A 21,656-nucleotide genomic window follows, 5' to 3' on the forward strand; every position below is an offset into this window, starting at 1 on the left:
GACCATTTTCAAGAGGTTCCAGAACTCCGTTCCCCGCGTTCCTACTGAAAAAAGCCCTGCAAATATGTACAATAGATGGGTTCCACTAAGGACCTCCAAATGAACACAAGGGTAGGGCAAACACACAGAGCTGGGGGAGTACAGGCATAGAAATGCACATACTAACATTTGTGAGATGTATCTAGATCCATAGGCACCTGAAAGGAGGCCTGCTGGATCAGTCCTAGAGACCATCTAGTCTAGCATTCTGCTTCCAGCAGTTATCCCACCATAAAGATAATGCTTATCACACAGTGTATGCAAATACATGCCCAAGGCTACACGTTCAAAGACAAACACAGAGCAGGTTGATTTGTTACTGGGAAGAGCAAACACGTGCATTGTTCTATGACAAGAGACACACACCAATGCACACTAGCAGCATTGTACTCAGTGGCAGGAACACATGATGACGCCCACACAGTTGGGATGGATGGCAGGAATGGACCTCCTCCCACCCCCAGCATGCACAGAGTAAATGTACAACCTTTCCCAGGGCAGGGCAATTGTCAGAGCCAGTGATAGCACCCTCCTTTCAACCTAGGCTAATTTGTCTGCAAATGTAAAGGCTGCTTTTGTTTCTGCCTAGTTTAATTAAATAAAACAATCTAGGTTATTTTGACTATTTTATTTAATAAATGATTTTTTTAAATAAAAAAACTCTTGTTGGGCAAAAAAGGAGCAAAAAACCCAATCCAGTTCAAAACTGGCAAGATGACAACCCAGCAGGCAGCCACAATCCAGTCTGGGTGAGGCCTCAGCCTGCTCATGTTCCCACATCTGGATTGAATTAAACTTTCCGGCTTCTGGCTGGCTGAAGTCCTGTCCCCCCGCCCCCCCTCCTGCATTTCTGCCCCAGCATCATCTGAGTGGGCAGACAGCAGTTAAGTTTGAAGGGAGAGACACAGTGTGTTCTGGAGTGGACTGAGGAAATTCTGGGAAATTAACATACACACTCGTTTCATTTGTACACTAGATCTGAAAGGAAAAGGAGGAGGACCATGGAGCTTTGGGTAACAACATTGCAGCTTCTGCTCTTGGGAGTATTGCTGAGGACAGCTTGGAGCCAGAGGGACGAGCTAAACTCCGAGGAAGAAAGAAAAGCTTTGATGCTCAAGGTGAGAGAATCTTATTTCCCCTGGCACCTCCCATTCTACAACTTGGGTACAGCACAATTGTCAGGGCATTGTAGTCAGCTGATTGGGTCAGCACAATTCTGAGGGTGTCTAGAAGGGCCTCATGCAAAACGTGCAAGTATGCTCCAGTATTCTTTGAAACAAACCTTCAGCATCTCCTGCTTAAAGGACTCTCTCCTCTTTGCCTTGATGATATCTAGGAAATGCATGCAGTCACTTTATATAACAGACTAGCCTCACTGTCTGGGGCTCACTCACCACTAAGCTGGGCAAACAACAACAGAACCGGAAGTCTGGGTTCCTATTTAGACTCTCTTCCCTGCCAGGAGAGCCTCGGAGTTCCAGATTTGGTGCTTGGACTCCCCAGATCCCACTCTTGCCTTCCTCCAGAGAGCCAGGGACTTCCTTAGCTTGCTGTTTACCCAGAGAACCCAACTGTTCTGATGCCGATCTTTCTTTTCTAATATAATCAGACACATGCTTTTTCACCACCTGAACAAATCGAGGCATACTGGCTTTCACTCGGCCTTTGCTCTGTCCTACTAAATATCCTTCCCTTTCCAAATAGTTCGGGAGTTCTGGCTTCCCATCAGCAGAACTTGGCAGTCCTTCCTCACAACACCACTAAACTCCATTTTTCAGCAGGCAGTCCAGGAATTCTGGCTCTATCCACAATCCAGCAGACCACAGGGGATGACTAAAGCTGGCCTAGTTTATTTATTGCTTTAAAATGTTTGTGAAACCGCCTTTCTCCCAAACCAGTTTGGGCCCAGCTGTTTATAATGTTCATTTTATGGATCTAGGACTCCCATCTACTGAGGTTTTCCCAAGAGAAAGTGGGCAATCACCATAAATCGTGAAAGGATTTGAGGTTGGCTAGAGAATATGAGTCTACACGAGACATCTGACACATGAAGAACATGTGTCGGGAAATGCAATGTTAGCTAGGAAGGGTGGTTTAAAAAGACAGAGCTGGCGGCAGGACAAAGACTTTGCTATACACTGGAGCTGTGTGAAGGAGCTGTGAAATGCCAGAAGGGACACTTCAGCCCATTATTATCTCGCCAGGTCCAAGACCAGCTCTTTAAGGCAGCTCCAGCCCATTTCCATTCCTTGCTGCCCTCTGGTTGCGATCCCACAGAGTGAGAGAGGTGAAATTGACAGAGCCTTCAGGGGGGCAAAGATGAAATTAACAACTCCTCTGAGGAGTGATATCCACCAGCTTTGTCTTTTAAAACTATGCTTCCCGACATTGTGTCTCCCTACACTTGACAAACATGTGACGAGGCGTCTTGTGTAGACTCTAAATGTTGGGGTTGAAATGTCTGGAAATTTTCCATTGATAGTTCTGTGGGGATCATATTTTGCGGGGATATTTACTGTGTTTATTAGCTTATGTGTAGTCCCTGAAAAGTCCAGGGTAACTTGAATTATCTTTCTCTCGCATGTCTGCCTTGTCCTTCCTCCAAGAGCTCAGAACACTATCTATAGATCTCATCTTCTCCTTTATTTTATCCACACAATGGCCTTGCAGGGTAGATTAGCCTGAAAGATAAGTGACTGGCCCAAGGTTATCCACTGAGCTGTGCAGCAAAACAGGGATTTGCACCAAGGTTATTCCATTTGATACTGTAACCATCATCTCATATAGCATGTTATTTTTATTTTATTTTCCCTTGTTACCTTTCTTCCTTTTCTAACCTTTTCTTGTTACCTTTTCCTTTTCACCTTTCTTCTTCTCCCAAAAAGTTCTGTTCTGGATTGGCCCCTTGTTCTGGAAAGCTAGGTCTATAAAATGATCAGTACTTCTCTGTCCTCAAAGCAGCCAGCTATTCCTCCTTCTAGGTTTGTAATACCTTCCGCTGCGAAACTTGTGCTTTCTACATTGGGGAATTCCTGGAGATATAGGGGTGGACATAGGAGGGTGAGGCTTGGGGAGGGGAGGGACCTCAGCAAGGTATTATGCTATGTCCAACCTCCAAAACAACCATTTTCTTTAGGGGAACTGATCTTTGTTGGCTGGAGATCAGGTGTAGTTCTGGGAGCTCTGCGGGCCCCACCTGGACATTGGCAACCCCAGTGCTTTCTTAGTGGTAGCATCAACTTTATGGAATGGGATAGCCAGGGGTCATTTTGTAGAAAAAGAGCAGGAGGAACTCATTAGCATAACTAATTAGCATATGCCATGCTCCTTGCTATCACCAGAAGTGTGTCATTAGCATAACTGATTTGCATGTGTCACACCCCCTGACATCACCTATCCTCGCTGTTTTGGACCCAATCCTGGCCATTCAGGGCCGAAATTGGGCCCAAAATGGCAAAAAGGGGCTGAAAATGGCCAAAAAGGGGCACAAAATGGTCAGGATTGGGCAGCTGCTGAGTGGGAGAGTGATCCACCACCTGTCAGAGGCCCGATCCAGGCCGTTTTGGCTCCAATCCAGGCTGAAACGGGCCCAAACTGGCCAAGAGTCAGGTGGGCAGGGCCACCTGACCTGTGACCTTTTGGGGGAGCTGCCGCAACTGCGTTCCTGCGTGTTCCCCCTCCAAATGAGCCCTGGGGATAGCTATTGGAGGTAGGTAGGTGTTGTTGGGGTGGGTGGGTAAGAGGTGCAAACTTGTTTTGTTCTTAGGAGCTTTTCAAGAATATTTAAATGCAATATCAGATGCTGTATAACTTTTATGATATAAGCAAAAAAAATTGGCTGTTGTGTGGATTGTTTTTTGTGTTGTGGTTTATATATTATTGATTTTTGCAGATGCTGTTTAGGACCTCTGTTGTTAGCTGCCTTGAGCCTTCTGTGGGGAAAGAGAGGTGTAGATATTTTAAATAAACAAACAACTCTATTTCTTTGGAAATCCACAAGAGAAGATCTCCTGCCCCCTGTGTTATTCAATCTTGCTGTCAGATGGATGGGCATCCAGTGCAACAATTTCTATACACAAGAAGAGAAATGGGGAGAATTTTTAAAACTACAGGTCTATTGGTCTTTGGATGTTCCTTCTAATAAATTAGTAGATTTTTCACTCTGTGCCTCTCACATCTGGGGTTGAGCAGGTTAACACTCAAGGAACATGAATGAAGGGGAATAACAGTGCAATCCTAAACAGATTTATACCTTTCTAAGGACCTTGATTTCAACAGATTTAGAAAGGTGTAACTGTGCTGCGGATTGCAGTGTAAATCTCATTTAATGATGGGCAAGCTTCCTGTGATGTGGCTTGAATCATAGCTGGACGACTGGTTACAAGCAGCACCTGCAGACACTCACAAAATATTGATAGATATAAATATAAAATAAAAAGTTCTAAATTGGCTTGCATGGGAAAAAGCAGCATGCTGCCTAGGCAACCGTGAGATGCTCCCTTTTCTTTCCTGAGCATCACCAGGATGCCTTCTTCATTTTCCAGCTTCTGGAATATGGATCCCCTTGTGGAAAAGAAGGAGAAACAGGCAGCAGTCAGTTTCCACAAGCAGGATGGCTTCTCTGAAACCAAGTCAAGGTTAAATCAATCATCTTCCAAGCCTGTGTGCAACTGCAGCTACTGACTTTGGCTGCACACTGTGATGGATGCTGACCATGCAAGCACAACAACATACAGAGGTTTTATTTTTAACAGAATAACAATTTCATAGCCAGGGGAATGAACTCAAACTAAAAATAAATATTACTAGGAAAGGAAGTCAATTATTGTCACAAGAATCTATGTCCTTGAGTACCACTTAGGCTATTAAAATAATTTTTACAAAATCTAGAGTTCTGCCAGGGTATCAAAGTCTTTAACCTCCTTGTTTCTTGTCCTGAGACCCCACAACTTCTCTCAGACCACTCCTATTATATGGCCACCTGGTGGTGCAAATGTCCCCATGTGAATGACACAGTCCATGGCAAACTGTAGGTTTGCCAGAAAATTGATAATTCTTCTGTTTTTGTGGTCCTGGGCAGGCAGTAAAATATGCTGTAACTCACGAAAGCATGTATCAAAATAAATGTTACTAGTTCTTAGTGCCAATGGACTTCTGCTTTATTTTTGGCAGCAAAACAGAAAGTTTACTAAGTGGGTGGTGAGATGTTAGACATGGCTAGTAGGCTGCATCCAGTCTGGAAGGTCACAAGTTTTGTAGCTGTGTAGCAATGTAAAACAATGGCAGGTCCAAGTTATTATGAGACATCTGATAGCAGCTTAGGAAGGACCCAGACAAAATATCTGGTACTTAATCAAATTTCTATTTGTCAAGAAACCAAATAATAAGAACAGAACAAGACACAGGTCTCAAGAATATGCAAAATGCTTGCAATTGGCCATCGAGACCCAGTGACATGTAGTAGTTGTCTAGGATCTGGGAGAACCAAATTTGACTTCTCACTCTGCCATGGAAGCTTGCTGAGGGACTGTGAGCCAGTCTCTCTCTCTCAGCCTAAACTACCCCACAGGCTTGTTGTTGTGAGGATAAAATGGAAGAGGAAGGAACAGTGTTGTAAGGCAGTTTGGGCTCCCGTTGGGGAGAAAAGTGAGGTATAATTAAATGAAAATCAAAACACACAAATGCTAAGCTTTGATTTGGCCAAGAATGGAAGGCCAAAAGCCAAGCGACAAAAAATGATTACTACTCTAAAAGTAGAAAAGAGCAAGAGTCCAGTAGCACCTATAAGACTAACAAAATTTGTGGTAGGGTATGAGTTTGATCTGAAGAAGTGAGCTGTGACTCATAAAAGCTCATACCCTACCACAAATTTCGTTAGTCTTATAGGTGCTACTGGACTCTTGCTCTTTTCTACTGCTACAAAAAGACTAACATGGCTATGCATCTTGATCTCTCTGCTCTAAAAATGTTCCCTAGGGTTTTTTTAGTCAAATAGGATTAAGAAATCCAGGTTTTGTTTCACACCATATTTGTGAGAATGCAGTATTGATGGCATCTGGTCAACTGGCAACTGAGCAGAAGACAAAAGCTTGTTCACATCAAAACATGCCTTTAAAAATGAAAGAATGCAAACACCATGTGTCTTTGACTTTGTAGTCTTGGTGAATTCAGCCAGTCTTTGTAACTCTTCCTTGGGTATCCCAGGGTCTATTAAAAATAAACTGCAGATACACAAGGAAGCAGATCTAAATTTCTTACCAAAAGCAGAAAGAGATAGTAGCAGTCAAAGCACAATTGCTAGAGATTGATTCAAGTCACTCTTCAGCTCATAGCGTGAGGCCGCCTAATTTTTTTTACAGAGTTATGTTAGGAGGAGGTGCTGTTATTAAAACAAGAATGGCAAGAACAAATTTTTCCAGCACATTTATTTATTTCCTGCAAAAAATTGTGCCAAGAGGTGCTGAGCACAGTGCCGTTCAGCAGCCAGGGTTTAGTTGAATGCTGCCCAGCACCAAAGGAGCGCCCTCCCCATGCCCCCCTGGCCATACAGTCAATAAGTAGCTGGCTTAGGCAAAGCCTCTTCATTCGTAGATGGCTCACGGTGCTACCCTAGTTTTCCTGCCCATCTCATATATATGACCCTTATCTGTTTGGGAAGTGGGGGGGATCAGAATAGGACCAATTCACAGTTATCAGAAATGTGTGTGTAGGCTGTTGGGTTCAGTGGCTCTTTCATTAGGCAGACAGGAAATTCATTTAGCTAAGAAGGAACCTTTGAAGCAACTGGCACACACAACAATATCATCAGCAGAAGAAAGGCAATTGGATCTGAATGCAGGCATGCTCAGGCTGGGGGCAGCTTGCGGTTGCCACCTTTTCAATGGAACTTGCTAGTAAAAAAAACTGATAGTGGGTCTATGTCAACTGGATTTTTGTATCCATTTTTTATTTTTACTTTTATGTTTTTTCTTACTGGGGCAAAGCCAGCTTTGGGGACGGGGGTTAGGCTTACATCTGCAAAACAGCCCAGCCGGAAAGGTAACACATCTCCCCCCCCCCCCCCGTGTCCAGTGATGGATTGGTCATTTAATTTATAGGGAAATGTCCTGGTTGGCCACTGTACTGGCCAGTTCTGAGCAGAGTTGCCCTTGTAGCACTTCTTGTAGCCAGGGTCACTCTACCTGGCTTGTTCCTAGGCCATATTAATTTCCCAGTCCATCCCTGTCAGTGTCCAGTCCCCTACCCTGACAAAACACCTGCTCTAAATAGAGAATTTAGAAGATGAGTGAGCCAATTACGCAGTGTTGGCTCCAGATTCTTGGGGTCCCAAGGCCATAGGAGCTCTAGGGCCCCCCTAAAGGAGCCTCCTCACTGTACGAGCGTGTGTGTGCATCCCCTCCACAAACACACACCAGAGAAGGGGGAGGAAAACTGCTCTTCCTTGCTTCCTTCAGCTGCATTGTGTGCTTGTAAAGCTACAAGGAGCCTGAACGTGTCACACTCCTTCTAGGTGTCTTTTCTGGCATGAAGTAGAAAACTGTCCTAGATGCCCTTGCAATATTGGAGGGAGCTCCGGAGCAATCTGCCATTCCCAGCGGGAGTAGACATAGCCCCAAGCATCTCTGGTCCCCTTTAGTTTGGCCCTCACCCGTGGTGACATGCTCCATTTTGCATGCAGATATGCAGTCTCTAACCCTTCTCGTGCTTCCCCCAGCATCTGCAAGAGGTCCTGGAGCTATCAGAACTTGAAGTGACTGAAGAGGAGTCCCCACAGGAGGTGACCCTGACGGAAGTGGGGGGCTCAGATAGCAAGGAGATCCTGGAAGAAGAGCTAGAAGAGCTGGAGGAACAGCTTCCCCACCCCACTGTTTTGACCCTAACAACAGTGCCCCCGGCACAGGAGGAAGATGGCTTCACCTATGTGTGTGAGTAATGTGGAAGGGCCAGGTTGGCTCTTTGTGAAGCCTGCACTGCAAAAGCCAAGTATCACATCCCCCAAACACACAACAGAATGCCATCTAAAACTTTGTGGCTCCACAGATATCCCAAAACAAAGTTCCCTAATTTTTTGAGGCTTGCTGTGTGCACATCCTAAAGACTGAGTTTTTCTGGTGTGCTCTGTGTCCTCACCCCATATCAGCCATGCACTGATTTGAAAATTGCCCTCATACCTTCCCTTCTGAGAAACTAAATGTTCAGTTTTCGTAAGCCTCACCTTGCATGTTATCCCATGCTCCAAAACGATAATGCTTTTGCTCTTCTCTGAATCCTTTCTTCTTCCTTTTTTGTCCTCAGGCACAGAAGCCAATTACATCTAACTCAAATCAATTCCTAGCATAAATCCTGATTTCTCTGGTCTTGGCTGAGTAGCTGCAATAACCCACCCATCAGTGACTTCAGCTTTAAAACAATCTCTGCTTTGGGCTGCCAGCATACTAGCACTTTGCTGCACTGCCAGAAATGCCCTTACCTCTCTAGAGTTCGAATTTCCACAGCGTTAATCCAAGTTTCAGGGACCAGAGTAAGAGCGAATTGTCATTTCAAGCATCTCAGAGAACCTGCAATTTAAAAAAATACAAGTATTGCATTGCTGAATCAGGCCAGAGGCTTATTGTCCTGTTTTCAGCCAGCCAGATGAAGTTTGTGTTCCTAATATCTGGTGTTCAGAGATATACTGCTTGTGTACAAGGAGGTTCAGCTTTCCTAGCTATTGACAGATACAAGCCTACAAAGTCTATAGGAACATTGCTCATGACGTTTCTTATTTCAGTGGCTATTCCTTACCACAGGACAGCCCCATAAACATAACTAGAGTGTATTTCTTTGAGCTATCAAGAATGCCTGCAAGCAGCAGATTGTGAAATAGACTTCAATGAACGCTTGCTTTGAAATAGCCAAGAGATCCAGTGACTGGGAAGCAGCAGGCAAACCGTGCAATCCTAAACAGAGTTACAACCTTCTAAGACCCTTGAAGTCAACGGGCTAAGAAGAATATAACTTTCTTTAGGATCATACCAGAAGACTAACATGGAATATAAGATCCCCCTCAGAATAAGGTCATGGGATATAAGATCCCAAGTTCATGCCTGGTGTCTGCGGTACTAAGAGATCTCTCTGCCTGAAACCATAACAGAGTAGGCACTATTTGGTTCAATGAACCAAATGGTCTGACTCAGTATAAGGCAATTTCATACATTTAAAGGTGTGATGTGATCAGTTAAGTAAACAGTCAAAGTAACTCTGTGATGGCAGTGATATGGGGAGTGCACACTGCTCTCAATAAGCCTGCTGACTCCACTGATTCACAGATTAATCTTGCGATAAATGAAGGATAATGGATGCCATCTGCTAAAAAAAACCCTGGAATGTATTTATTTACTTCATTTATACCCTGACTTTCTCTCCAAGTGGGGACCCAAAGTGACTTGCAACATTGTCTCCTCTTTATCCTCACAACAGTCTTGTAAGGTGGGTTAAGTTGAGAGAGTGTGACTCACCCAAGGTGACCCAGCGAGCTTCCATGGCAGAGTGGGGATTTGAACCTGGGTCTCCTAGGTCTGACATGCTAACCACTAAACCCCCATCAGGTGGTAGCCACAACCCTTCCAAATGACGACCCCCCCCCCCCCCCGCATAAGCCAAGTAAGCCCAAAACATATTGGCAGTAGTCCTACCTCTGGATTCTGCTTTTGAGGTCATGAGGGAGACTAGCCCTTTCCAGATAATACAGCTGTGTCTCTCAGGAGCATGTGCTAGCTGAGATCATTGCAATCATCACTGTTGCTATGTTGAGTGAACTGGAGCAATGCACATATGTACCATGCATGTACAGCCTTGGTACATGTGAACACAAACCCTGAAAAATTCCAGTGGTCGGTTTGTGTGTACTGTAGCTGTACGTGCATGATAAATATATGCATTGCCTTTGTTCATGCAACATGGTGATTGTGGGCATTCGGAAGATCTGCATGCAGTTGGTAGCCTCCAGGGACATTTTATTTATTGATTGGCTTAATTTATGCCCCACCTTTCTCCTCAGTGGGGACCCAAAGCAGCTTACATCATTCTCCTCTCCTCCATTTTAGCCTCACAACCACCCTGTGAGATAGGTTAGGCTGGGAGTCTGTGACTGGCCCATGGTCACCCGGTGAGTTTCCATGGCAGAGTGGGGATTCAGCCCTGGGTCTCCCAGATCCTAGGCCGATTCCAGATGACTAACCTTAAGGCGTTTCATGCCGCCCTCTTCCGGATCGCGACGGGGAAAATGCGAAATATCGCATTTTAGTCTGACACCCTGACCATTATCCCACATTGGCTCCTTATATGATGACATGTGATGTGAAGACAGAAGTTCCATGTGATTGTAATGTCTGAAAAGGACTATTGAGCATCTCTGTACCATGGTCCATGTTTGCCAAGACATCCCCACAGACTGCAATGGATGCCTCCTATTTGAGATACTATTGACTGAAAGTGTCTACAGCACTGGTGTTGGCATAACTGTGTTACACACAGTTTGGCCCTTACTCAATAACAGGGGTTATGAAATAACCCATAACGACTATGTAATACCTAGAAATCTAATGCAGCCTTCTAGAAATCTCTCATCCCTGATATTGCTATACAGATTTTTTTCCCCCCTCAGCATAAAGCAGACATCAGGGAGAAATGAGGGGAGAGGCTCCGTTAAGTTGCTGTTGAATTGTGTCTATGAATGTTACCTAGATTTAGTTGATGGAAGGAAAGTTATCACAGGAAAAGAAGGAACAGCAAAACCAGAGTGTGTGTCTGTGTGTGCACACACATATGGAAAATCCTATTTCATACACTAGACTTGCTTTCAGAGTCAGTAAAAAAAATGCAAAACCTTAAACATTTATATTTGTATGAGGAAATGAATTTGAACATACTGAGTGGGATCAAAGCCAAAATTAATTTATATTAACCAATGTTAGCAAGTGATCGTGAAAGGTCTGTGGCTTAGTGGTAGAGTATTTGCTTTGCATGCCGAAAGTCCCAGATTCAGTCACCAGCATCTCCAGTTAAAAGGAGGAGGTAGCAGGTGTTTGAAAGACTGGTGCTTGAGATCCTAGAAAGCCAGTGCCAGTCACAATAGACAATACTGACCTTGGTAGATCAAGCATTTGATTCAGTATAAGGCCGCTTCTTGTGTTTGTGAAAGATTCTTTTAAAACAATGACCGCTGAATATGAATAAGGCATCCATGTAGCATTTTACTGTCATTAATTCAAGAATCCTAATAGCCCTGCAATGTAGCATGTTCCCCACATTGTAGACCGGAGACCAAGGTGGGCTGCTGAAGGACACCTAATGAAGTCACAGCAGATGCAAGATTTGAAGGGGGAGGGGGGATTCATGACAGCTTGATTCCTTAGCTGTTAACACGACATTAGTAGTCACCTTTAACCTTGAGGAGTCTTGCACATGTGTGTTCTTCTAGGATACAACATTTCAGTCAGAAAAATCTCCTCAGTCTAGCCCCTTCACCCTTGAAACAGCACTGGATTTCCTGGGTGTATGGAGAGATGGGCAGTGGGTCGATTGTAAAGCGCATGCTTGGTGGAGAGGTGGTCTCAGGTTCTGCCTCTGCTATCTCCACTTAAAGTTTCTCAGATACAAAAAGGGGTTGGGAAAGATCTCTTTGCCTGAGAAATCCTTGAGGGCCACTGCCAGTCTGAGTAGACAATACTGAGCTAGAGAAACCCAATGGTCCGACTCAGTAGAAGGCAGGTTCATATGTTCATGAGGGAGGTGATAAGGAGTTTGCCTGGTTCTCACATGAAAAAAATGAGGTGGCAAAATCCTGAGTTGATAAAGCATGACAGCTTGTGTGTATGGGGAGAGGGGGGATGTCACACATTTTGGAAGGTTATCTGTTAGTAAAAATTCTCTATAGAAAACCAGCACGGAATGCAAAGAGAAGAGGCAGATGCTGTCTCCCAGTTAGGCTTTCTTAAAAATACAAATGAATGTTGTAAGCTGGATTCCGACAGGCAGCTTGAAGCGCTGTGTTGCCTATTCTATCAACTTAGGGTTTATTCTGCTACCTCAATTCCACTTCATTCTCCTGAATGCGTGAACTAGATGTTAGCGGGAATATTAAGAAGGGAAGGAAGCTCAACACAAACCAGAACAAAAAAAGAGAAAGAATGTGAAGGAGAAAAAACCCTCAATAAATAGAGGTGAGAGGAAAAATGGCTAGAAAATGGCCTCCGTAGTGACTCTGGGAATTTCCCCAGGCCTGTATGGTCTTTACCATAAAGAATAGGGAAACTTCCTAGAGCATCACTCAGAAGTGACATTGCACCACCCCCAAACTCCACTGTCCCCAGGAACTACTCTCAAAATCTTATAGCATTTGCCAAGACAGTGTCGGCAACCCTAGTGGATACTGTTAATCTGGTTTAACTAGTCTTATGCTGAAAACAAAAGAACAAACTGTGCATGACATAGCTAGAATGGTCAGAATACAACAGTACAGGGGACTTCCTCGTGTGTTTTAGTATGACCTCTTCATTCACACTTGCAGCATATGGCAGCCAGTTCTCTAAGGCGAACCTGTTGGTAGCGGGTGACAATCTGGGCACAGCCAATTACACAGGCCTTTCCCACGTGACTGGCGTCCTTCCTCTCAGCAAAGTGCCCAATCATGTGGAGAATAGCCATATCATTGGTCTGCCCTGGAGTGACTTAATTTATTTAAAATACTTGTCTCCTGCCTTTCAATACAATATCAGACAGTAATGCAATAGAAGTCACTGCAATTTATTTATTTAGAATATCTTTATGCCACCTCTTCAGAGTCCTCTGCTCAAGGTGGTTTAAAATTAAAAACTACAATATTAAAACACAAGTCATTAAACCACAAGCATATTATGTAAAATAATATTTTAAAAAGATAGAAGTTTTCAAATCACTGGAGAAAATCAGGATGAGAGTCTAGTGGCACCTTAGAGACCAACAAGATTTCCAGGGGGTATGGTTTCGAGAGTCAGAGCTCCCTTCTTCAGATATCCAGAGGAGTTAGCCGTGTTAGTCTGTAGTAGCAAAATCAAAAAGAGTCCAGTAGCACCTTTAAGACTAACCAATTTTATTGTAGCATAAGCTTTCGAGAATCAAGTTCTCTTCATCAGATGCATGATCCGAACTGGTCAAATACAGAAGAGGAGGAATGAGAGGGGAGAAAGAAGGGGACATATATCACAAGGAGACAGAATGCAATTAGCGTGGAGGCAGTCAAAACATTCCTTTGCTTGGAAATGTAAACATCTCCTTTTGGTGTGCAGTCAGTTTGCCGTATTAGTTTGTAGCAGTGAAAGTATCCAATTCCTATGTAGTATAAGCCTTCGATGACCACAGCTCTCCCTGCCAGCTGCATCTGACAAAGAGAACTGTGATCCCCGAAAGCCCACACCAGGCGTCACTGGGCTCCCCCAGACCACGCCTCTGTAAAGGGAATCTGTTACCTGTGATAATGTGATAACCATTCATAGTCTCTATTCAGTCCCAGCTTGACAGAGTCAAATTTGCATATGATATGATAATTCATATGCAAATTTGACTCTGTCAAGCTGGGACTGAATAGAGACTATGAATGGTTATCACATTATCACAGGTAACAGATTCCCTTTACAGAGGCGTGGTCTGGGGGATCCCAGTGACGCCTGGTGTGGGCTTTCGGGGATCACAGTTCTCTTTGTCAGATGCAGCTGGCAGGGAGAGCTGTGGTCATCGAAGGCTTATACTACATAGGAATTGGATACTTTCACTGCTACAAATGAATACGGCAAACTGACTGCACACCAAAAGGAGATGTTTACATTTCCAAGCAAAGGAATGTTTTGACTGCCTCCACGCTAATTGCATTCTGTCTCCTTGTGATATATGTCCCCTTCTTTCTCCCCTCTCATTCCTCCTCTTCTGTATTTGACCAGTTCGGATCATGCATCTGATGAAGAGAACTTGATTCTCGAAAGCTTATGCTACAATAAAATTGGTTAGTCTTAAAGGTGCTACTGGACTCTTTTTGATTTTTCTTCTTCAGATAGTGTCTGAAGAACACTGGACTCAAATCCTGCTCCTTTATTGTAGACCATCACAGCTCCCCTATTAAAACTGGAGAAAAAGTTAAGAAAGTTGTCATTGAAAAAGCTAGGCAAAATAAAGGTATGTTTTAATTCCCTTTCAAAAAGGATGCCAAATGAGCTTACAAGTGGAAGGCATTCTGTATCCTTGATGCTGCCACCAAGAAGACCCTGTCATGCATTGTCTCTCCTTTGAAAGACTGGCACAGAAAGCAGGGTGTCTTTAGCTTCTTGCATAGTCAGAGTAGGTTCAAATTGAAGGAGCATGTCTTCAAGTATCTCAATCACAAACCTTTACGGGCTTTAAAAGTTAAAAACAGCACCTTGAATTGCACCCAGAAATACACTGGCAACCAGTGACATTGGATCAAGTCAAGTATGATATGGCCTGGTCAATGAACCATAGATAATACCATAGATAATTCCATGGAGAGCCAGTTTGGTGTAGTGGTTAAGAGCATGGGACTCTAATCTGGAGAACTGGGTTTGATTTGCTACTCCTCCACTTGAAACCAGCTGGGTGACCTTAGATCAGTCACAGCTTCTAGGAGTTCTCTCAGCCCACTCACCTCATAGGGTTTGTTTGTTGTGGGGATAACAATAACATACTTTGTAAACTGCTCTGAGTGGGCGTTAAGTTGTCCTGAAGGGTGATATATAAATGATATTATTATTATTCCAAATGTTACCCCTCCCTCAGTAGTATATGACAGTACCCCAAGGTAGTAGTTGTATACAGAGGGGACCCATATAACCACAGCAGGTCAACACGTTAACTCCAGATTTGTTTATTTTTATATTTAAATCATGCCCTGGTTGCTCAAGGAGCGTTTTGAAAAGAGTTGACATTAACCTGAAATAAAATAGTACAATCTTGTGATTATTACTCTTCCCATTTTTGGCTCTCCATGTCTGGTGGGAGGGAAAATGTATTACTGTGGGGAAACAGCTGCAGCTCCTCACCCACACTGCCCACAAATATCTTTCTCACACAAACACCCCTTACCTGCCCACAATGCTGGCTGTAGTTGACTATCCTTTTCATTCCATCTTCATAGATAGTTTGTGCTTGTTCTAGGCCAGAGCGTGATGGGCAACCACGGCCACCCTGATTTTACCACAAGTATCAGACACATGGGAACTGATGTCTTATAATGACCCATGTGCTCCTTTCAGGCAGGAGCAACCCTCTCTTCAGCTCTCACAGAGAAACAGACACACAAACAGGCAGGCAAATTCCCTGTGCCACCACTAACTCAAACCCTGAAATCCAGCAACAACAGCTGCCTACTGATTCTGATCTTTACCCTAGCTAGGGAACCAAGTATTTGCGATGGCCACAGAAGGATAGTTTTGTAATGGGATAATTCTTGCTGTATGTAGGGAACAGACACTACATAGTGTAACCCCTATGAGGTTAATTGGTTTAGCCCATTGAGGTGGAGTTTGAAGCTAGAGGCAGGCTGCTGAGGAGGAGGCTGGTTGCTGGGAAGCTTAATAATTGATATGCTCTTATCATCTTGATTAAGGTAATCAAATGTTGTATGTAAACCATATGATTTAAAGTGATGTTTGTGTATTGTGTTTGGTTGGTGTTACTGGGACTGTATTTATTATTTTTGCAGGGCTGTAATTCCCCAACAAGAAGACAGAAGTTGCTTCAAATTAATGAAAAAGGACTCACCACTTTGTGGAATGTTGAACTGTTTTACTTTTCCAAAAACATTGTTGATTTAAAGTTTTCTGTACAGTTGCATTTATGAGTTAGTTTAAGTTGTATTTTATTAATTGTTAAAAAGTTTAAAAGGGAAAAAAAGAAAAAATCTTTCTTAAAATTGTGTGAAAGTTGCTTCCTAAGCCCCATAGAACCCATGAAAAGAGAAGTTACAATAGCAGCAGAGAACTTTAAAGGAGTAGGCCTGTTGGAAGTAAGACTATCCGAGTCTCAGTAGAGAAGTGATCTCAGCTAATCTACACAAAGTGAGGGCAGATTTTATGTTTCTGGGTACTACTTAATTTATTTTAAAGAACCTTGGGAACTACCTGTCTCAAAATGGCAGCTTGGTGGGTGGAGCCAGTCACAAAATGGCAGTTTGTACAATATTTAGTGTTTCACAGCAAGTTTGCAAATGGTGCTCAGGTGGGGAAACCTTTCTTCTTCTGCTTTCCCAAAGCAAACCACCACCTCCCCAAATTGTAACTTGCCCTGCTGGGGGATAAATGTAGTTACCTCTATGTTTTCCCTGCATGAATCAACTAGCAGTTTTGATGCAGCGGGGGAAAGTCAATTACATGCTCCTTTCTGATCCGAAGCAAGGGAAAGGGTACTGGTGCTTTTGTTTTCCGATCCATGCATTACCTCTAGGCCAAAGAGAAAGAGGACAGAAACTGAAGGAAAGGCAACCCCCTGGAGCTTTTGGAAGGGGGATGGTGTCATTGAAGTGGTAATGTTGCTTCTAGGTGATCAGCCAGAAGTGATGTCCCTGTGTCAGTGAGGCTCTAGGAATTTTGCCAATCTATACGATAAAGACCATCAAGATTGACGGGAAATTCTAGAGCATTGTGGCCGCAGCAACTGGAAATGGCCCCTCCCCCAATTGTCAAAGAGTAGGCAGGAGCAACTGGTATCCCTACCTTCCGCCCACCCCGACCAACACAATAACAGGCTTCCATGTATCCTTGTTCCACTAAAGGTACCAGAGCCTCTTCAACCTGTTCTCTGTATCTCACCCCATCCAGTGCCTCTTCATCTCCTGGCCATTTCCTTCCTTTTCGATTTCTCTGCTGCTTGCGGTGGTTCCCATCCCAACACCAGCTTACATACTGGTTTCTTAACTGTATGGCTTGGTCATTGTTGGAGATAATGGACACTAATGGGCAATTTGGCTGATCATTGCAGAAAGCAAAAAAATACCCTCCCCCCACACATTTGCATGGTGGTAGGTTGAAATGACGATGTGCAAACAGAAACATGAATGGACTGAGCACAGTTCCACCAGCGCAAGATCTTCTGTAACACCCAGCTGTAGTGTTAGGTGCCCTGAAATTGGTAGCATAAGATCTTGCCCAAGCAGGAACACAAGCGTAGATCCAATAAGGACTGATGTAGCACAAGCAGCTACTATGGTCTTCTCCTTGTGTTTTGCTTGAGCAAGAGTTCCAGCGCAAGCAGAAATTTTGCACTGGATCTTACCCACAGCCTAGAGTGTGCAAAGAGATATAATTTTGGACTTTCATTTTTAATTGATTTGAATTTTGAGAAATGGGATCCAATTTGCTGTGTGTCCCCCTACTGCTGCATGAACAGCTCCCTAAGATGTTTGCAGAGCTATACATATCACAACAGTTTTTGTCCCTTTGCTAACTAGGAGAGCTCACATCTTTCTTCCTCCTGTGCCTCATTAAGAATTCTCATTGTTTTTTCTCTTTCCCGGGAAACAGTCTCCCGTCTGAACAGCCTGGATGCGGCAGTGCATCGCCTCAATGTGCAGTTCTACCACATGGACGTGAAAGTGTCCCAGTTCTCCCAAGGCCTGGCTGAACTGAAGGCAGGCCTGACTGAAGCTCGTGAATCATTTGCTTCCCTGAATGAAGTTGCTAACCGCAACCAGAAAGAACTTGGAAAAATTGATGGTGAGGATAAGGAGGATAGCCTCATCTTTCTGGCAAGGCAGCTATGCATTGGTGGTATGCACGGCCCAAGCAGGTCAAAAGGCTCCCTCCCAGTGTCAACATTGCCTGAGGGGCTAGTATTCAAGAAGGAATTTTCATTTTATAAGTCATAATTGTAAAGAGCTGTTTGGCTACACTCCTGTGGTGACTAGGAATCGTCTCCAGGTGACTCCCCCTTTTGGTTTTTTAATGCATTTCAAATGCCCCCCGTGGGATTGCGTAGGCTGCTGAGGCTGATTTCTTTGCCAGGGTAATATAAACAAGGACACAAATTTTAAATTGTTCATTACCTAACATTTAGTTTTTGCAAGGGAAAATGACAATGATGATTACTGTGGTTAGGAAGCAAACCTGACCAGCATTTAACAAAGGCCAACTTTTGAACTGGAAAAAAGGCAAAAGGAGAGCCATACCCACTGACTCCAGCTTGACCTCCACACTCAGGAGAACAAGGCAGTGTGTGTAGTGGTTAGAGGACAGGCCTAGGCTCTGGAAGGCTCGGGTTAAAATCCTTGCTTGCCATGGAAGCTTGCTGGATGACCTTGGGCCAGTCCCATACTCTCAGCCTAAACTACCTCACAAAATAGTTGTTGATTTGGATATTGAAGCCCTGCATTTCTCCCCAATGTAGACCCAAAGCAGCTTCCAACATTGTTCTCTCCCCCTCCATCTTATCCTCTGAACAGCCACCTTTTAACATAGGCAAACATTCAAGAAGCAGGTCACCCACCTGCAGCCTGAAGCGTTCCCCATTCTGTTACCTCAGAAGTCTGCCTAGTCTGCATCTACAGCAGAATGAGGTGACAGAGAATAGGTTATAGCAGACTGCAGGGAAAGGGTAACACGCTTAATGCTTCTCCACTTTTATTTTACTTCCTTTATATCCCACCTTTCTACCCAACAGGAACCCCAAGCAGCTTATATAATTTTCTTCTCCATTTTATCCTCACAACCCTCTGAAGTAGGTTAGGCTGAGAGTGTGTGACTGGCCGAAGGTCACCCAGCAAGCTTTCCATGGCAAAGTGGGGAGTCAGACCTGGTCCTCCCAGATCCTAGTCCAACCACTATACCAGACTGGCTCCATGCCAAAAATCCCTGCAAAAGTTAGCACATCAGGGAGAAAAGTTTGCGCTGAGCCTTCGCATGCTGTGCTGCTTTTCCACTTACAATGAATTACTGATGTGGGGGAACTTTTGAAAAACGGAATCCTCTCACCTGTACCATTCTACTGCCTTAGTGCTGGGCCCCTCAGTGCTGGGCCCCTCGTTGCTTCCCCATTCTGCTGCACGTATGTACCAGCTAACCGGCTGGCCACAGGAATGCCTGATAGGAAGAACTCTGCTACTACAGCCTCTGTTGCTGGGGAGCAGCTACAGCACAGCTCCTTGGAAATAGGAGTTTCAGGTGGGTAGCCGTGTTGGTCTGTAGTAGAAGAGCAAGATTTGGGTCCAGTAGCACCTTAGAGACCAACTAGATTCCTGGGTGTGAGCTTTCGAGAATCTAAGCTCCTTTCATCGAGTGTCTGACAAAAGGATCTTTAACTCTCAAAAAGCGCACTTTCTGGAATTCTAGTTGATCTCTAAGGTGCTACTGGACCCAAATCTTGCTCTTGGAAATGCGAGGTTATACAGAGGGTTGGACCCAGCTGCACAGGCCACTAGCTGCCTAGTCCTGCTGTAGGGAGAGCTTGTTTTTCAGAAAGGCATTTTTATAAAGGGAAGAGGTTGGCAATAAAAAGGGAGATCTTTGCTAAAATGGAATTGTTCAAGAGGGATTTTTGTAAAAGAAACAGGATTGCAATTTTAATGTCTGAAAAAATTAGTTTGTCCCTCATACTGTTTATTGGATGCATTATATTGTTTTTATTTCACTGTTCTCTAGTTTTATTGCAGTTTGTTGCATGCTTTATACTGGTCCTTACTGCATTGTTTTTTAAGTCCGTAATCCATCTTTGGTCTCACAGAGAAAGGTGAACTATGAGGTAAATTTTGTGAGAGATTGGGCCATCTTGAAAGAGTCAGAATTTCATACACTGCTTGGGGCTGAAAGGACAAAAACAAGTTTCCTTCCTCCCAAATAACTTTTGTTTGCATGTCCCATGGAAGGTGATTAACTCTGCCCCAAGCAAATTGCAGGTCTTTGGGGTGGTGGCTTCTTCCCAAGGTAGCAAGGAGGGTGTGGATCTAACCATCTTCATATGCTGCAAGACAGCATTATCCAAGAAGGCACTGGAGGGAGGTTAATTTTTTTTCTTTCTAAACTGCAGCGTTGATGAGCATTTTTATGGATTCTGGATCATAAAAAACAGTACGGATGCTGGACTAGAGGGACTGCTGATTTGATCCAGCAGGGCTCTTTTAATTCTTAATATGTTCTAGAGCTATAACAGTTTTTAAATATTATCAGTGAGCTGTGCTCAGATTTCTTATTTGTTTTGTGAGCTGCTTTGAGCCTCCTCCCCTTTGGGGAGAAAGACAGGTTATATAAACAACAGAAGAGCGATTATATGGGGTGGTGGAAGATGAAGGCATTGCCTGAAGCATGCAATGAATTTAAAGGTCATTCTCTTTGCATCACCCCAGGTTGCTTGAGGGGCCGACGCACCTACAGCAAATGCTTCTTGATCTTCAAGCACTTTGAGGCCTACGATGGGGCTCAAAAACTCTGCGTAGCCCGGGGAGGAAACTTGGCCATGCCAGCTGACGCCACTGAGTTGGCCATTCTGCGCCAATACCTACATGATGCTTTCCAACCATACAACTGGCCAGCCTGGGTAGGCATCCACGACCGGCGTTCAGAAGGTCTGTGGCTCTTCGAGAACGGGCAGAGGGTGTCAGTCTTCGACTGGTATCGTGACCACCTTGTGACTCAACCCAATGGTGGCACTCGTGAGAACTGTGTTACTCTCAGCTCTGATGATGGAAAGTGGTGGGACAATGATTGCGAACGACGCATGTATTACATTTGCGAGTATCGCCTCTAGTAGTTAACAGCTTTCAATGCTTCGTCTGACTGGCCTCCTTCCAATTTGAGTAGGTTGAATTTAGTGTGAAGACCTACAAACCTTAGAAATCAGAATCTTTTTTTTGCAAGTGTGTATACACATCTCCCCCTTCACACCATAACCCTGCCTCTCTCTCACTCGCACACAAACTAATGGTAGCATTTCCATAGGAAAAGCATCCTCCTTATTTAGTAGACCCTACCTACCTGTAAGAACAAGTATCTGGCACCTCTCAAAAAGAAGGAAACATCCACAGCTTGGAAACAAATACCAATTTAGTTCTAGATGACCCACTTGGAACTGGTTTGTTCAAAGAGGCCCATAGCGGAACGGATTCCAGAACTGCAAAAACTTGCTTGCTCAAAGCGTGGCAGCTGGGGATACTAGCTGATGCTGGATCTCTCCAGCCAACCTAGTTCCATACAAAGAAATCAATGAGCAAATGGAGAACATGGTTATCAGACCACAGAAAGTAATGGTCAGATTATGTCTCATGCAAGAGGGTTATGATTCCTTCTCCTTTCCCTTCAAACGCTGCTAAATAAGTTTAGCAAAAACATTGAAGTATCTGTTGCTTTTAATCTAACGCAGCCACTTCCTTCACCATGGGTTGAATCATAAGTAAAGTGATCAACCAGGCCACAGTTGACAAAAGTAGTGGTGTAGAATTCACGTGCAGCCTCCCATACTGCTGGTAACTCTACTGCACCACACTCCCTGCAGGAGTATGTGACCTATTGTTTCTTTAGGGAAAATCTCTTCAACTGGCCTCTTCTATTCACCCCACTTAATAAAAATCAGAACAGCCTTTTAAAATAAAGTATCTTTTATTCCAT

The 21,656-nt window shown here is 44.0% G+C and overlaps 1 protein-coding gene across 1 annotated transcript; it reads left to right on the forward strand.

The window, feature by feature from the left end:
• The first annotated feature begins 929 nt into the window (after positions 1–929).
• Positions 930–21,655, forward strand: CLEC11A (C-type lectin domain containing 11A). The gene is made up of 4 exons (XM_054992281.1): positions 930–1,157; positions 7,754–7,964; positions 17,586–17,777; positions 20,399–21,655. The coding sequence occupies exons 1-4, from the start codon at positions 1,041–1,043 to the stop codon at positions 20,797–20,799; spliced, it is 921 nt and encodes a 306-aa protein (XP_054848256.1). The 5' UTR covers positions 930–1,040; the 3' UTR covers positions 20,800–21,655.
• Position 21,656: the final 1 nt, after the last annotated feature.

This window comes from Eublepharis macularius, chromosome 12, assembly GCF_028583425.1.
Source record: "Eublepharis macularius isolate TG4126 chromosome 12, MPM_Emac_v1.0, whole genome shotgun sequence".
Lineage (NCBI taxonomy): Eukaryota > Metazoa > Chordata > Lepidosauria > Squamata > Eublepharidae > Eublepharis > Eublepharis macularius.

Bases quoted from the DNA above. Each gene is read 5' to 3' on its own strand.
- CLEC11A (XM_054992281.1), top strand. From the start codon at position 1,041: ATGGAGCTTTGGGTAACAACATTGCAGCTTCTGCTCTTGGGAGTATTG. The intron at 7,965-17,585 runs GTGAGTAATGTG...CCCGGGAAACAG, and splicing joins AGATGGCTTCACCTATGTGT to TCTCCCGTCTGAACAGCCTG. The intron at 17,778-20,398 runs GTGAGGATAAGG...GCATCACCCCAG, and splicing joins AGAACTTGGAAAAATTGATG to GTTGCTTGAGGGGCCGACGC.